General features: G+C 47.0%; 1 protein-coding gene across 1 annotated transcript; it reads left to right on the forward strand.

Moving 5' to 3' along the window:
• The first annotated feature begins 93 nt into the window (after nt 1-93).
• Nucleotides 94-12,580, forward strand: LOC118508825. The gene is given in 18 exon segments (XM_036048570.1): nt 94-649; nt 1,420-2,208; nt 2,283-2,360; nt 2,434-2,573; nt 2,638-3,701; nt 3,703-4,063; nt 4,147-4,451; nt 4,525-4,774; nt 5,175-5,368; nt 5,436-5,640; nt 5,709-5,959; nt 6,027-6,220; nt 6,301-6,434; nt 6,505-6,639; nt 6,706-7,132; nt 7,343-7,413; nt 7,506-7,647; nt 7,650-12,580. Coding segments are annotated over 17 exon segments (5,304 nt in total). The 5' UTR covers nt 94-649; nt 1,420-1,581; the 3' UTR covers nt 8,376-12,580.
• Nucleotides 12,581-13,772: the final 1,192 nt, after the last annotated feature.

Genomic DNA, 13,772 nt, shown 5'->3' on the forward strand with positions numbered 1-13,772 from the left:
TCCGATTTGCTGGCCAGGCATCTCCACCGCTATCCTTACGGCAACGGCGCGGTACGGCGGGAGCACGATAACAGTGCCATTGCACATGCGCATCCCGACCTTTGCTCGCGACTTTGCCAGGTTCAGGTTGTGGTGATGAGCAATGTTTTGAAGCACAAGAATCTGCACGGGACGGGAGTTATTTACGTGTCATCTGTGACTTCGGCCAGCAGCGCCAGCAGCAGCACGAGCAGCAGCTGCAGCCTGCCCAGTGAAAAGGATTCTTCGGTGGTGGAATTTGCATGGGTACACGGGGCAGCGAGTGCCATCTTCGCTAGGGCACATCAGCACAGGGATAAAGCACCACAAAAAAAAGAAACAACCAATCCTTTCCATTCCATCCATCATTTCCTGCAAACTTCACCTGCCTACCTACCGCGTACCCACCACCATCCTGCCCCCTCCCAGGCAGAGCAAATCCAATTTTCAGTTCCGTTGCCATTTCGTACATTTTTTGGAGTATTCGGTGTAAAGCCAGCCAGTGCAGCAGTTTCTGGTGTGTGTCTGGAAAGAAAGCGGGAACGCTAACGAAAAGCAGTCCGGAACTCAAACCCGTGTAGCAAATTATGAAACCTGCATTATCAGCGGCATATGGCACTAGCATCAATCGGTAAGTAGAGGAAGCGTGGGGGAACAGGAACAACCGTAGCCAAAGAACAACCTGATTATTATGTCAACAAATTCCTGCTAGTTTTTGTTGGTAGCTCTCCCGCCCTGCGCCACACCACTCGCTCTCTCCCTCTCTCTCTCTCTCTCTCTCTCTCTCTCTCTCTCTCTCGCACCCGGTCGAAAAAGGATGTATCGCCGAAGCGCTTACAGCTCTTCTGCCAGTGGATCGAAGTCTCAACATCCGGTGTATAATTAAGAGCAAAAGCCCTCGAAGCGGATGATTGGGGAACGCTCGCTGAGGAGGATGTTCCTTCTTTGTGTCACGTTAGTTGTCTCGGCGCTAAACATCAGCTAGTATCGATGCATCGTGCCGATTTGATGCCGTGCCGTGCGTGTGTTCTGATTTGAAAGTAATGATTATATAATCAGCCCCACAAGTGAACGTGTGTGGGTGCGTGAGTGGGCGGTGGGAGCTTGTCAGGGGTGTTGTTAATCCAATGTTTGTCCGTTTTCAAGTGCCTGGTTTTCAAGTGTTTTTATGAGACATTCCGTTTTTCTTTCCCTGTTGCCCCCTTGTCATGTACACAGCTTCATCCCTGTGCTGGGGTGAATGCTTCTTTAGTGAGGTGACTAGTGTCCTTCGAGAGGCTCCAATAGTCCTGATACTACTTACAGTGTTCCGCTTGATTGGCCTGGTTTTTTGCGCTCTACATCTCATTATCATGTTCGGCGAACTTCAATTTCTTCCCTTTGTGCTTTCGCTTGTTCCAGACGTAAAGTTCCCAACTCTCGACGCCCGCGGAACTAGTGGCACATGCATAATCTGTCCGCGACCGTACCCGATCACATCCGGTAAGAAAAACGGCCCACAAAAACGAGAAAAATAGGAGTTGCCATCATACTGTTACGAGCCCCGGGGAAATGCTACCGACAATGAGGCACCACCACTACCACCCCTACTACTACTACCACGACGCCACGGCGTTACCCTGGAAACGGTTAACAACGCGGTGGGTGCTTTGTTGGATGGTGTTGGCCGTGTTTGCCGAGCGTATCTCTTCGACCGGCGGCGATCCGGAGACCACGCTGCTGGTACGCGACGGTACCGGAATTCATTATGCCGCCCTGTCCGGACCGAGCGGAATGGCAGCGGAAATGTTGAAAGCACATCCGGCCGGTTCGTTCTCGGTCGATGACGGGTCCCAGCCCGTGTTTCCGGACCGGCCGGATGCCGTGTACTTCGCGGTGGCAGTTACCGGCGGTGCGAAGCTGTGGGGCCGCACGTTAGCTCGCACGCTGATCGATATGGGACCACCGTTCGGAAATCCGCAAGGGCCACCGCTGCGGCCGATCTACATCAACCTGCCGGACAGTGGGCGCTTCTCGTCGAAACTGATGACGACGGCGTGCGATGCAATCGACGGTATGCCGCTGGCCGGGATGGTGATTGTGGGCGATAGTTCGGCGGCGAAATCGCTCGCCCTGGCTGGCAACGCGATGAAGGTGCCGGTTCTGTGGGCGAAGGGAGGCATTGCGTCGCTGCATAACTCCTACGATGAGGTGGGTGTCCTTGACGCGATCTTTGCACGCAAAAACCAAATTAATGCATCATTTTGTTGGCCTCGCTTTCGTAGCTCTCAACCAAATTACAAGCAATACTGCAGCCATCCTCTAGGGAAATTTTTGAAGCCATTAGAGCAACCTTTTTACAAGTGAGTATTACTGGAGCGGAAATGGTGGATTAGGGAGGATTTTGTAATCGCTCTTTGGTTGGTTCTTTTCAAGGTTCACTGGCATTCATACCATATTCTGTGCGATGTCGATACGTACGTTCTTATCAGTGGCAAGAAGGGTACTCCACTGCGCCAGAAACCACTGAATCCGATTATCGTTACGCTACCGACGAACTTTGATTTAATTTACAAGTAAGTATAACTCTGATGTAGAAAAAGCTTGCCCCATCCTTCATATCCTTTTTTCCGGCCCCAGGAAACTAGCGTACATTTCACGATCCACCAAGGGCGTCGTGTTGGTGCTGTGCAATCTGAAGGTGGCACGTCTCATAATGGCCGAAGCACAGCGCATGAAGATGCTGAACGGTCACTTTGTGTGGCTCTGGATGGATACAACGTCGGCGACCGAGTTTTACGACTCAGGGCAACCGTCCTACGACTCCAAGCAGCCGCTCGACGTAGGCGTTGGCCTTGGAGGACGGAGCGAGCTGGAGACCGACTTTTACGACACGTTCGATATGCGGCATCAGTCCCATCTGGCCGATCTCGTCGAGCGAAGGATGGAATTTGAGGATTTTGATCCACGGCGCAAAAATCGAACCCGTTCGTATCTGGATGGTCAAGCGGTTCGGTTCGGTAGTGCGGCGCTGGTAAATCCCAAACCGGACAGTACGGGTGATGGTTCGTCGGGTGCCGCGAAACACGGCAAAAACCGTCGACCGGCGGAAAAGTCTAAAAACGGTCGTAAAAATACGGCCAACAATAACACGGTAGTTAATGTGGCCCGGCGAACGGAACGATTCGAAGAACTGACGGCCGATTCGGACGAGTTTGAAGACTTTGACGATGAGCGCACGTTGCCACTGAGCGGGATGAACTCCGAGGATGAGCAGTATCCAATGCCGGCCGGTTCCGATGGAACGTCGGAGATGAAGCTGAAGCGTAGCAGCGAGTACCTGAAGCTGCACAACACCTCCGGCCACGTGCTGTTCCACCACAACCAAGACTTCCCGGTGGGGTTGCTTGCGCTGCGCCCGATCAAGATGAAAATTGATCGTCATTTTATACGTGCCGCCGTACGATTGTTTGCGGCAACATGGGCCAAAGTCGAGCGGGACGATGCACCGGCGGTGGGAAAGGGTGGGCGACCGGCGGGACGTGATGGCCCGGGACCGACCCAGCGTGGAAACACGCAGGACCAATCGAAAGTTCCCCGAGGGCAGCAGCGGCCGGTGCAGATGCAACAGAAACGCTCCGTAACGGTGCGCCCGGACACGGTCCCAACCGGCCCGGAGGGAGATACAGTTTTAACATTACCAGTTAACAGTGCAAATACGCAACAAAGTGTTCACGAGCCCTAGTTTATTGGGCCAGCAGCAGCGGCAGCAGCAGCGAGCGGAGGACGAACCGTCACAAACGACCCCGCCGCACGGAACGAACGATATTATTTCGCCTATAAGCAATAGTAGTGCAAACTTACGTGATGTCAGTAGTACAAATAGTTCTAGAGTTAAGCGTCAAAGCACCTGGTGGTCAGCGACCACGAATCACAAATACAACCCGGAGCGGGGTGGCAGTGACCGCAGTCGAGGCAGTGGTCGCGGGGGAGCTACACGGTACAAGGGAGGTTGCATGGGTACAATTAATCGTGCCGAGCAGGCCAAGGCCTTCAATTTTGCCAAGTAAGTAGCGAGAGAGAGAGCACATGAGGATATTAAGTATACTAAGCTACTTACGTCTCTTTGTCACAGGAATCTGCAAGCTAATGCCCGCAAGCGCTGTCCGGATTTCCGATAGCGAGCGGGTTTATCGAAAAGTCGCTGGTTAGCCACTTCGAAATGCTGAACCTCGTGCCGACAGCGAGACAATCATCATCAACACCAAAGGGAGATTACCCCAGTGGAGATCGGGGAGAAGGTGGACGATCGGTTAACGGGACGGCAGCAAGTGGGATGGGTAATACGGCTGGAACCGGTGCCGCGACGAAGTGGCGCCGTGTGGGACTGATCACGGGACGTTCGGTGCATCTGGATACGATCATATGGCCCGGTGGAGATGTAACAGTGTCCGGTAAGTAGTATTCTTCTTAACATAGCTCTAAGGGAACATTTTGTTAATAAGTTTCTCAATACCTTCCCAACAGGGCTAGCTGGCAAAGCGAAAACCATGTTCCGGGTGGTGGTTTCTGTCGCGCCACCGTTTGTGATGGAGTCTCCCGTGAACGAGGAAAGCCAGTGTTTGCGGGGTTTAATCTGCTACCAGATATACACCACCGGACGACACAATCTGACGCTGATGTTTAACGAAATTGAGCGTCGCAATCGGTTGCGGGAAATCAATCAATCGCCCAACCACTACCAGGAGGAGCAGCATCAGAAGTATCCGCTGTATCGGTAGGTATCATTAGTCTACAAGCTGTGGACTCTCACAAAGACTTAATGTAACAGAAAGACTTCGTCGTCTGAAGAGCACTACACAACCCAGCAGCACCTCGTCGTACACGCCTCATCTACTGAAGGCTTTTGAGTTATTTAACAAAAGACCTCCTAATCGAAAGGACCGTTCAAGTCAAATCTATCAGGAGACACCGTCGTCTCTAAGGGACCTCTTCAAACAAGAGTCCTCTTAATCAAAGTTAAAGGACCTCGTCCATTAAGTCTCATCCACCAAGAGACCTTATAATCCTCTTCCAAGACAAATTTCCACCAAAGGCTGTCTGAATTTAAATGGCTTTTCAAAGCTGCATCCTGGATATGGCTTATGTACTGATTATATTCTCTCAATTCCATGTAGAACACGCTGTTGTTACGGCCTATCGATGGATTTGCTGCAGAAACTGGCCACGGAGATCAACTTCGACTTTCATCTGTACATCGTGCACGATGGACTGTTCGGGCGGCGTGTACCACCACCGGCCGAACCATCGGAACCAGCACCAAGGAAGCCAACGCTACCAATTAATGTAGAATCAAAATCAAAGTTTGACGGTATGTTTGGCAATGTAGCAATACTCCTGTAGTAACAACATTAACGAGCTTTCCTCCTAATTTGTAGCACAATCGGGAAGAAGCTTAAAACGAGGATCGAAGTTGAAGCATTCACAGGCCGGCATGAACGCTACCAGAGAGGAAATGCCACCCTATCCGTTTGAATTCTCGACCGCACCACCAGTGCGCACCCGGCAACAGTGGAACGGTGTGATTGGTGATCTCATATCCGGCACAGCCGATCTTTCCTTTGCACCGCTAAGTGTGTCGAAGTGAGTACTGATACTAACAGGGCTTATTGCTACCAGAAATGCCTCTAACGTTCCCCTCGTTTTCGTAGGGCACGTTCGGAGGTGATCGATTTTACGATACCATACTTCCACGGTGGTGTATCGCTGCTGGCCGCACCGGAAGCGGCCACCGACATACCTTTGCTAGCGTTTCTGCTGCCCTTCTCGCCAGAGCTCTGGATAGCCATCTTTACCTCGCTGAACGTTACCGCCGTGGCGGTGGCGATCTACGAATGGTTGAGTCCGTTCGGGTTGAATCCGTGGGGCCGGCAGCGGAGCAAAAACTTTAGCATGTCGTCGGGTATGTGAGGAAACGAAGTTGTGTCCTTGAGAAGACTAACATTTTTTACGAATCTCTATGCGAACAGCGCTTTGGGTAATGTGGGGCCTGCTGTGTGGACATCTGGTCGCCTTCAAGGCACCGAAATCGTGGCCCAACAAATTCCTCATCAACGTGTGGGGTGGCTTCAGCGTAATATTCATTGCCTCGTACACTGCCAACATTGCGGCGCTGATTGCGGGTTTGCTGTTCCATAACGAGGCAAAATACTACGAAATGTCGGTAGGTATCGGTGGCCATTGGCGATCAAGAGTCCTCTCAAAATATACCTCCTAATTCCTCCTAATGCCTCTGGCTTTCAGATGCTGACGCAACGCGTTGGTTCACCGATCGCTACGGCAGCCGAATCGTACGTCCAGCAGAACGACAAACGACTCTGGGAACACATGAAAAAGTATCAGCTGCAGAGCATCGACGAAGGCATCGAACGACTAAAGTACGGTGTACAGAAGAGCACCCAGAATTGATAGGAATACTTCATCAATTATTAATCGCTTTCTTCACAGGAACCGCACGATCGATCTGCTGATGTGTGATACGCCCATACTGGATTACTACCGTGGTACTGACCAAAGTTGCTCCCTGCAGCGAATAGGGGATAACTATATTGAAGATTCTTATGCGATAGGCATGTCCAAAGGGTAAGGTGGAAGACTACGCAAACTCTCATCTAAGATTTCTAGTACACAACTCCCCGTGTCTCGTAGGTTCCCGCTGAAGAAAACCATGTCGGCTCTGATCTCGAAGTACTCCAACGATGGCTATCTGGACATACTGACAGCAAAGTGGTACGGCGATCTGCCCTGCTTTAGGCTGGACCGCGAAATGGCACAACCGAAACCGCTGGGCGTAACGGCCGTGGCCGGCGTCTTCCTGCTTCTGGGCGTCGGTATGGTGCTCGGTGTGCTGATCCTTATCATCGAGCACGTGTTCTACAAGTACACGCTCCCGATACTACGCCACCAGCCGAAGGACACCATCTGGAAGAGCCGTAACATCATGTTCTTCAGCCAGAAGCTGTACCGGTTCATCAACTGCGTGGAGCTAGTGTCACCGCACCATGCGGCCAAGGAGCTGGTGCATACGATCCGCCAGGGACAGATTACCAGTCTGTTCCAGAAGAGCGTCAAACGGGTAATGTATGGCCGGGGAAAATGGCTTTTTGGTGCTTGTCTAAATTTTTCTGTTGCTTGTGGTATTTCCGTTTGTGTAAGAACAACCCCCAATTCGACCATGTACAGCTTACCCGAGCAAGGTCGTTTTCCCTCGCGCAGTGCCTCTCGTAACGTAACTCGGTTTGTTTACTTGTTTCGCCTACTAACGCGCGCTTTCCTTTCGGCCCAGAAGGAGGATGAGCAGAGACGCCGGCGCAAGAGCAAGGCCCAGTTTTTCGAGATGATTCAGGAAATACGCAGGTAAGCCAAAGCCAGCCCCTTCCGTCCCGTGCAGAGTGCAGTGTGTTTTATGTAAGCGTGTGTGCGTGTGTGCTTTTAAATACCGACACTAGAAACATCAAACTCGACAGGGTGCAGCTGGACACGGACGTGGACGCATCGCTGTCGGCAACGTCGGAAAGCACCTCGCAGGCACTGCTGCCCGAGGTTCATCCGGCCGGTTCGCGCTCTGTCAGCGTCCGCCTCCACCAGTCGCCGGGCCAGTCCGGGCCGTTTATCGCGGGCCGGATTCGGGTTTGGCAAAGTCCCGGGATGGAGGCAGCAAAAGTTCGTCCTTCTCATCCTCGCTCAATGTGCGCCGGTTTAGCACGGACAGCATCATCAGCGAACGGCTTGGGACGATTGGTCGGCGGCTGAGTCGGGATGCAGCAACGAGCTCACCACCGGACCTGTCCCATCACTTCGAAACGTTCGGTAAGGGTAGCTCGGCCGAGCCCGGATCAAGCTCCAAGTTCGACACATACTCGGGTAAGAACAATAGCAAAGAGAGCGTGTCCGTGTTCAAGTGTGACACGTTCAATGGTAAGCTAACGCCTGCCGGTGGATTAGACACGATAGACACGGGCCGTGATGCTGGCGCGGAAGGGCGCGTTAAACCAGACGGTGAGGAAAAGCCTATCCTACCGGCCAAGACCAAAAAGCGTTCGCGCCGCTCACCGCTTAACCTCGAACTGTACGAAACGGGCCGCCGGCGGCTTATTCCCATCAATGAACGGGTAGCGCAAGGACTTGCACCTCCCTTTCTCGAGGCCGACACTGGCAGTGCCATGTTGCGCGACAAGCTACACGAAGAATTGCGTCTCAAGTATGGACAAACGCGGTGGAAGAGCTCACAGGCAGAGGACGTGATCGTTACAGTGTCGTCGGGCGATACGGGGAACCACAACGGAGTCAAACCAAAGCGGCCCAGCCGCCGTACTTAGTAGAAAACTGTAACAAAAACTGCAAACACCAAGCTAACATAACTCGTTTTAGGCAGCGTAGAGGAGGGCATTTGGGCGATCACGTTTAGAACGGTTCGATCTCCAACTTGTCACTCCACTCTATCTATATATCCTCTAATCGATCGACTAGCGACTACTCGGGTATCGGAAGGTGATACGAAACTCCAAAACTTTAGCACCTGATAACAAAGGAACCTGAAATGGGATTTTTACGCAAAACGTGTATAGAAAATTTGTCCCACGAAGGGGACGTGTAGAAAGATCTCCATTTTCTACCGCAGAACGCAGACTTCATTACTTGCAATGGAGACCCGGAGCAAACTGTAGCAGCTACTGCCAGTTGCGTATTGTGTACGTATCCCTCTCAGTGATCTAAAATGGATGCATTTAGAAAAAGTTTTTCAGTTATCCGGTCTGCGCCCTCAGAGAGTTGGAAGACACAAAAAAAAACGCACACACAAACTCACACATCGTAACGAAGCAAACAAACAAACGACAAGGACAAAGGCCTGGTGTTAGGAACATTTCTTCTATCTGTCCGATGGCAGCATTATCTGTGTCTCTAGGAGTGCCTACTTTAAATATAAATCTCGTTAGCTAGCCTTCTCCTGTGTTCAGTGGACGTTAGGTTATTCTACCGATGTGACATATGCGGGGCACCATTCGGTTTTGCAGTAGCTAAGCTGGGGGGTGAGTGAGCTGTTGGCTTACCAATGGTTCGTTTCTTGGGTTTGCCACGCCTGAAAGTATGCATGGGTTTGTTGGTAGGAAAGTTGACAAGTTTACGATAGAAAAAAAGTATATTTTGCATTCTTTCAGGCGCTAGGCGAGATCAAAGTTTCAACCCAGCAGTGAGTTGTTGGCTCGCCGATGGATCGTTTCTTGGGTTCACAACGCCTAAAACTATGCAAGAGTATGTTAGTTGATGCTTGTTTGAGGGAAGGTAGGCCAGTTGGATGGATGAACGATAGGAAAAAAACCTATATCTTGCATACTTTCAGGCGTCAGACATTATACCAAAGATAGAGCCCAAATCGGTGAACGTTTTGCAAGGAAAACAAGAAGCCCCGTTACAAACTATACATGATTTGTCGACCTAATATAGTAATTGATGTCTTCTGTAGAAACTTGGGAGTGTGCTAAGAGCATGCGTGCATGTGCGTGTATGTGTGTGTGTGAGAGAGAGAATGAGTGTGTGTGAGAGAGAGAGATAGAAGAGGTAAACGAACGAAACGATTCGAGCCGCTCGAACGAACAGACACGATCGCGTGTTAAACTCTACGTTTTACCGTAACTTTTATTTACGTATGTGCCGTACCGTATTGTGGAAAAGGGTGCTTAAGCTATAAAAGGTGAACATAGAACATGTGTGGTCCAATTTCAAAAAGCAATTGCAATTGTTCTTTATCGCGATTTCTTCTATTACTATGATGCACACGGCGTTAATCGCCATAAATGTACAATTTTACTGACAAAAAGGCGGGTTCATGATGTATGTGAGGACACAAAATTTGCCATTCGAAGCTACTTCTGTTTCGTTTTATGATCACGTTTAGTTTTCAAACAAGCTCAGCTCAGTCATTTTTCTTTTAAAAAAACTAAAACAGATGCAGCGACGTGACGGTAAGATGGCAGCAGCGCGACAGTGGAAGCAAATAGACTTAAAAACGAAGCAAACAGTACACTAAACATCAAGAAATGGTCTGAATTATAAGTTCTACGAATTAGGTGAATCAAAACCAATAACAATACTATATTTAAACGCTAAGCTAGCTTTAAGATGAGAAACCAAACAAATAGATTAGTAAATAGTGTAAAGCCGAGCGAAACAAACGACTACTCGGCACCTGTGCACGATGACATGTACATTCAAACTAGTGAGAACCCGTAAAGTACGTGCATCGTGTCACTGTGTCCTTAAGTTGAGTTCAACTGTTGGTCGGTTCCTAGCGATCGATTGGTTAAAAAAACTGTTACAAAAATTGACGCAACATTCTACAAACGAGCAACAGAATCTATTTTAGCGATGAGTTTCTTCTCAAGCATTAGTTACAAGATGATGTTCTCTATACGAAAAAAAACAAATTGAGAAGAAAAAAAACAAAACAAAGGCGAAATCATACAGTTTTTTAAATCGAATTTCAAAAAACATCAACCAATCTATTAGTACGAAAGTGTTGCAAATGCGACACAGATCGAAAGTGGAAAGGAAAGAAGAAAACATCTCTTACAAACAAACGCCAAATATATTAATTAGTATGCAGCAAAAGAGGAGTGGAACGGAATATTATATCGTCTATTTAAGAGTTGTCGTAATTTGAAGAGAAGAGGACAAAACGTCTAGTTTAGAGAGAAACTAACGAGTAGTTGTGTATTTGTTTTGCGATATTTTCGATTGTAGTAGAAACATTGAAAAAAGTTAAGGAAAATGTAAAGAAAGGAAAGCAAAAAAAAGCAACCGAGCAGAAAGACAAGAAAACGATAGCAAATATTAAGAAGAGAAAAAAAACAACTAAAAAAACTCCAGCACACTACCAATAGATTTGTAGAATTTGGAATTACAAGACTAGATGAGCAAGCAAGAGTATATAGCGTTATAGGTATAAATATACATATATATATACATCTTGACACACGCACACCAACACACTTTGAATACGTACAAGAAAAACAACTCTTTTAAAAGCGAAACTTCTCTCACACACACACACACACACATCAAACACGCACACACAGACGTACATGTGCTGCATGTGGGGTGATGGAAATCTTATGATACACCAAAACAATCTTATTTCGTGTGGCACACTTTACCTCCAACAATTGCCTATCATTTTATTCCCTGAGAAGAAGGAGAAGAAGCCCGCACGGATTCGGGCTGGCCGCAGCTGCTGGAAGGATGCTAAGCCGGTGGGAAAAAGATGTCTTTTAGCAGAGACTATCGTTAGTCGCGGTGTTTAATATTTAAAGAGAAAGAGATAAAGAGAGAGCGAGGGAGAGAGCCACTTCGTTTGTACTGCAAGGTTCCTTAGACAGAATGATAGATTAGTATACCTGTGTTCCCACCCTGTTAGTATACCTGTTACTTTTTCTGTGATGCGTTTTTATACTAATTTAGAACAAAAAAAACACTCACCAACACACCTACACACACACACACCACTATAAGTGCCAAAAGCGTCTACGAGTTTATGTACGTACGATCATCTTTCATCAGCGATGGATCTATTTGTAAAAGAAAGCAACCAAAAGCATAGTCCTCAGATTCCAGATTTTGTCAGCACTCAGACCGTGTGCTCCAGGACGGTACCCTTCCAGCAGCTGTGGCCAGTAGAGTAGTGGCAGTAGCAAATGTAAAGTGTACTACAAAAAAAAACCCGTTGTCTGTTTTCCACTTTTAATCGAAGAGAGAACGTTGCCGAGAGTGTATCGTGCTGAGCACAACCGCAAACAAAAAAAGAAAAATGATATTTACCGCAACAACAACAAAAAACTGTTCGCACAAGATCGTGTAGTGATCGCGTATATACTTATACGATAGGCCAAATTGTTTAGCCCTCTTTTCCCTTCCCCCTCCCGAGAATGGGTGTGTTACGAACGAGTTAGATAGTTTGAAGAGATGCAGAGTGCTTGCACGAAAAGGTGCAATAGTGGTAGAAAGAAGTGTTTGGAAAGGAAAAACTAGGACCACATATGCTCAAACCGTTCCACATGGAACAAGGGGCTTGTTGTGTTTACGTTTTAGCACCATTACTGTTCTCCTCTTGTACTGTTCTAGATGAAAATCTGCACACGAGAAATATTATAGTGAAAAGTGAAAAAAAGGGCGCGAAAATAAAACCGACGTCCGAAATGTCTGCTCCTCCTCTGTCTGTTAGAGCAGGAAAAGCGATAGTGTTTCTATTTACGATGAAAAGTAGTTTGTTTTTTTTGCTCCACCCAATTCCGATTGCGAACGGATAGAATAGTGTGATGAAACACGTTAGCACTTCATACACGTACAACACAACACAACACACACTGAGACATACAAAGTACACCGAACACTGATTCATTCACAGAGATAGAAACACTAACGAAACTCTATAGTAAAGCCAAGAAACAAAACTATATATATTTGTAGATAAGAAACTGTTATCTTACCAAAAATAAAATCGGAAACGTCCATTGAATCGCATTGGAGAGTGAATTGTTTCGTTTTTCAAGGGGAGTTTTAAGATGATATCACTTTCCATACTCTCAGTTTATATTATAACTGACAGTGCCTGAAAGAGGTACAGCAACTTTTGGTAAGTATTTGTAAGATAGTAAGGTAATAATTGCTAATGAGCTGTTACTATTAACTATAAGCCTGCCAGATTTTATGTAAAATGATATTTCTTTCGCTAAAAAACTCCTTATTTTAAAAAATAATTTCAATTGTTTGAAGTGATTTATGGATGGAGGCGCCTGGTACTTGAAAAAAAAGGATAGGTAGTAAATGGTTTAAAGCAGCCTCAGAGAAGTTTTAATATTCACCTAAGGTAGAGAGCAGAGCAAAATATTACTATTCATCTATTCTGTTTATTTTTAATAATTTTCCCTTTCTCGAAACCCCCTTATTTTGTGAGGCATAAAAAAGTCTAATAAATAATTCGATGGAGGCGCCTAGTACTTTGTGAAACAAGGAGACGTAATAAAAGACTTATATTATCTTCAGGGAAGTTTTTGTTTTTCACTTCGGTGAAGTATAAAATAGAATATTATCCTTTGAAACTAATCTGGATTTTTACGTATTATTTCCTAGGTCAAAGACCTCTTTTGCTTGGGAAAATAAAAACAAACAAATTAATCAATTAATGGAGACGTATTCCCAGTACTTGGAATAGTAAGGATACGTACTATACGAAAGAAACGCTGATTTTCAATTGTTTTTGATCCACAAAAACCAGCCGGGGATTATGGCATAGCCGTATTTACATATAATGTTTTCATTTCTTAACATTTCTGAGGTATGCCTAACATATGTTTTGGTTCCTGCTGTGCTTTTTTGAGAGCCTCTACGATCAACATAGAGGCATAAGATACTTTTATAAGCACCATCATCCGTTCAATCTGATCGGCGCTAGAAAGGTTTTATCTCAGACGAGGGAGCTGAGTTTCATGCAATAATATCAATCAAATCCTGGATGTTTATCCCAACTTACACATCGCTTCTCCTCAACAGTAGTTTGCCTCATCTTACAGTCACCCAATGCTGTTGGAAAGCCGGGATCACCCCCTATAAAACATTATCAAGTTTCTTGAGACAGTTAAAAAATATATTATAAAATCCTGTCTTCAATAGGTCCTTAACCATTTCCAAATATTTTACATCTCCTTCTTTTTTGGCTCTAC

Source organism: Anopheles stephensi, chromosome 3, assembly GCF_013141755.1.
Source record: "Anopheles stephensi strain Indian chromosome 3, UCI_ANSTEP_V1.0, whole genome shotgun sequence".
Taxonomy (NCBI): domain Eukaryota; kingdom Metazoa; phylum Arthropoda; class Insecta; order Diptera; family Culicidae; genus Anopheles; species Anopheles stephensi.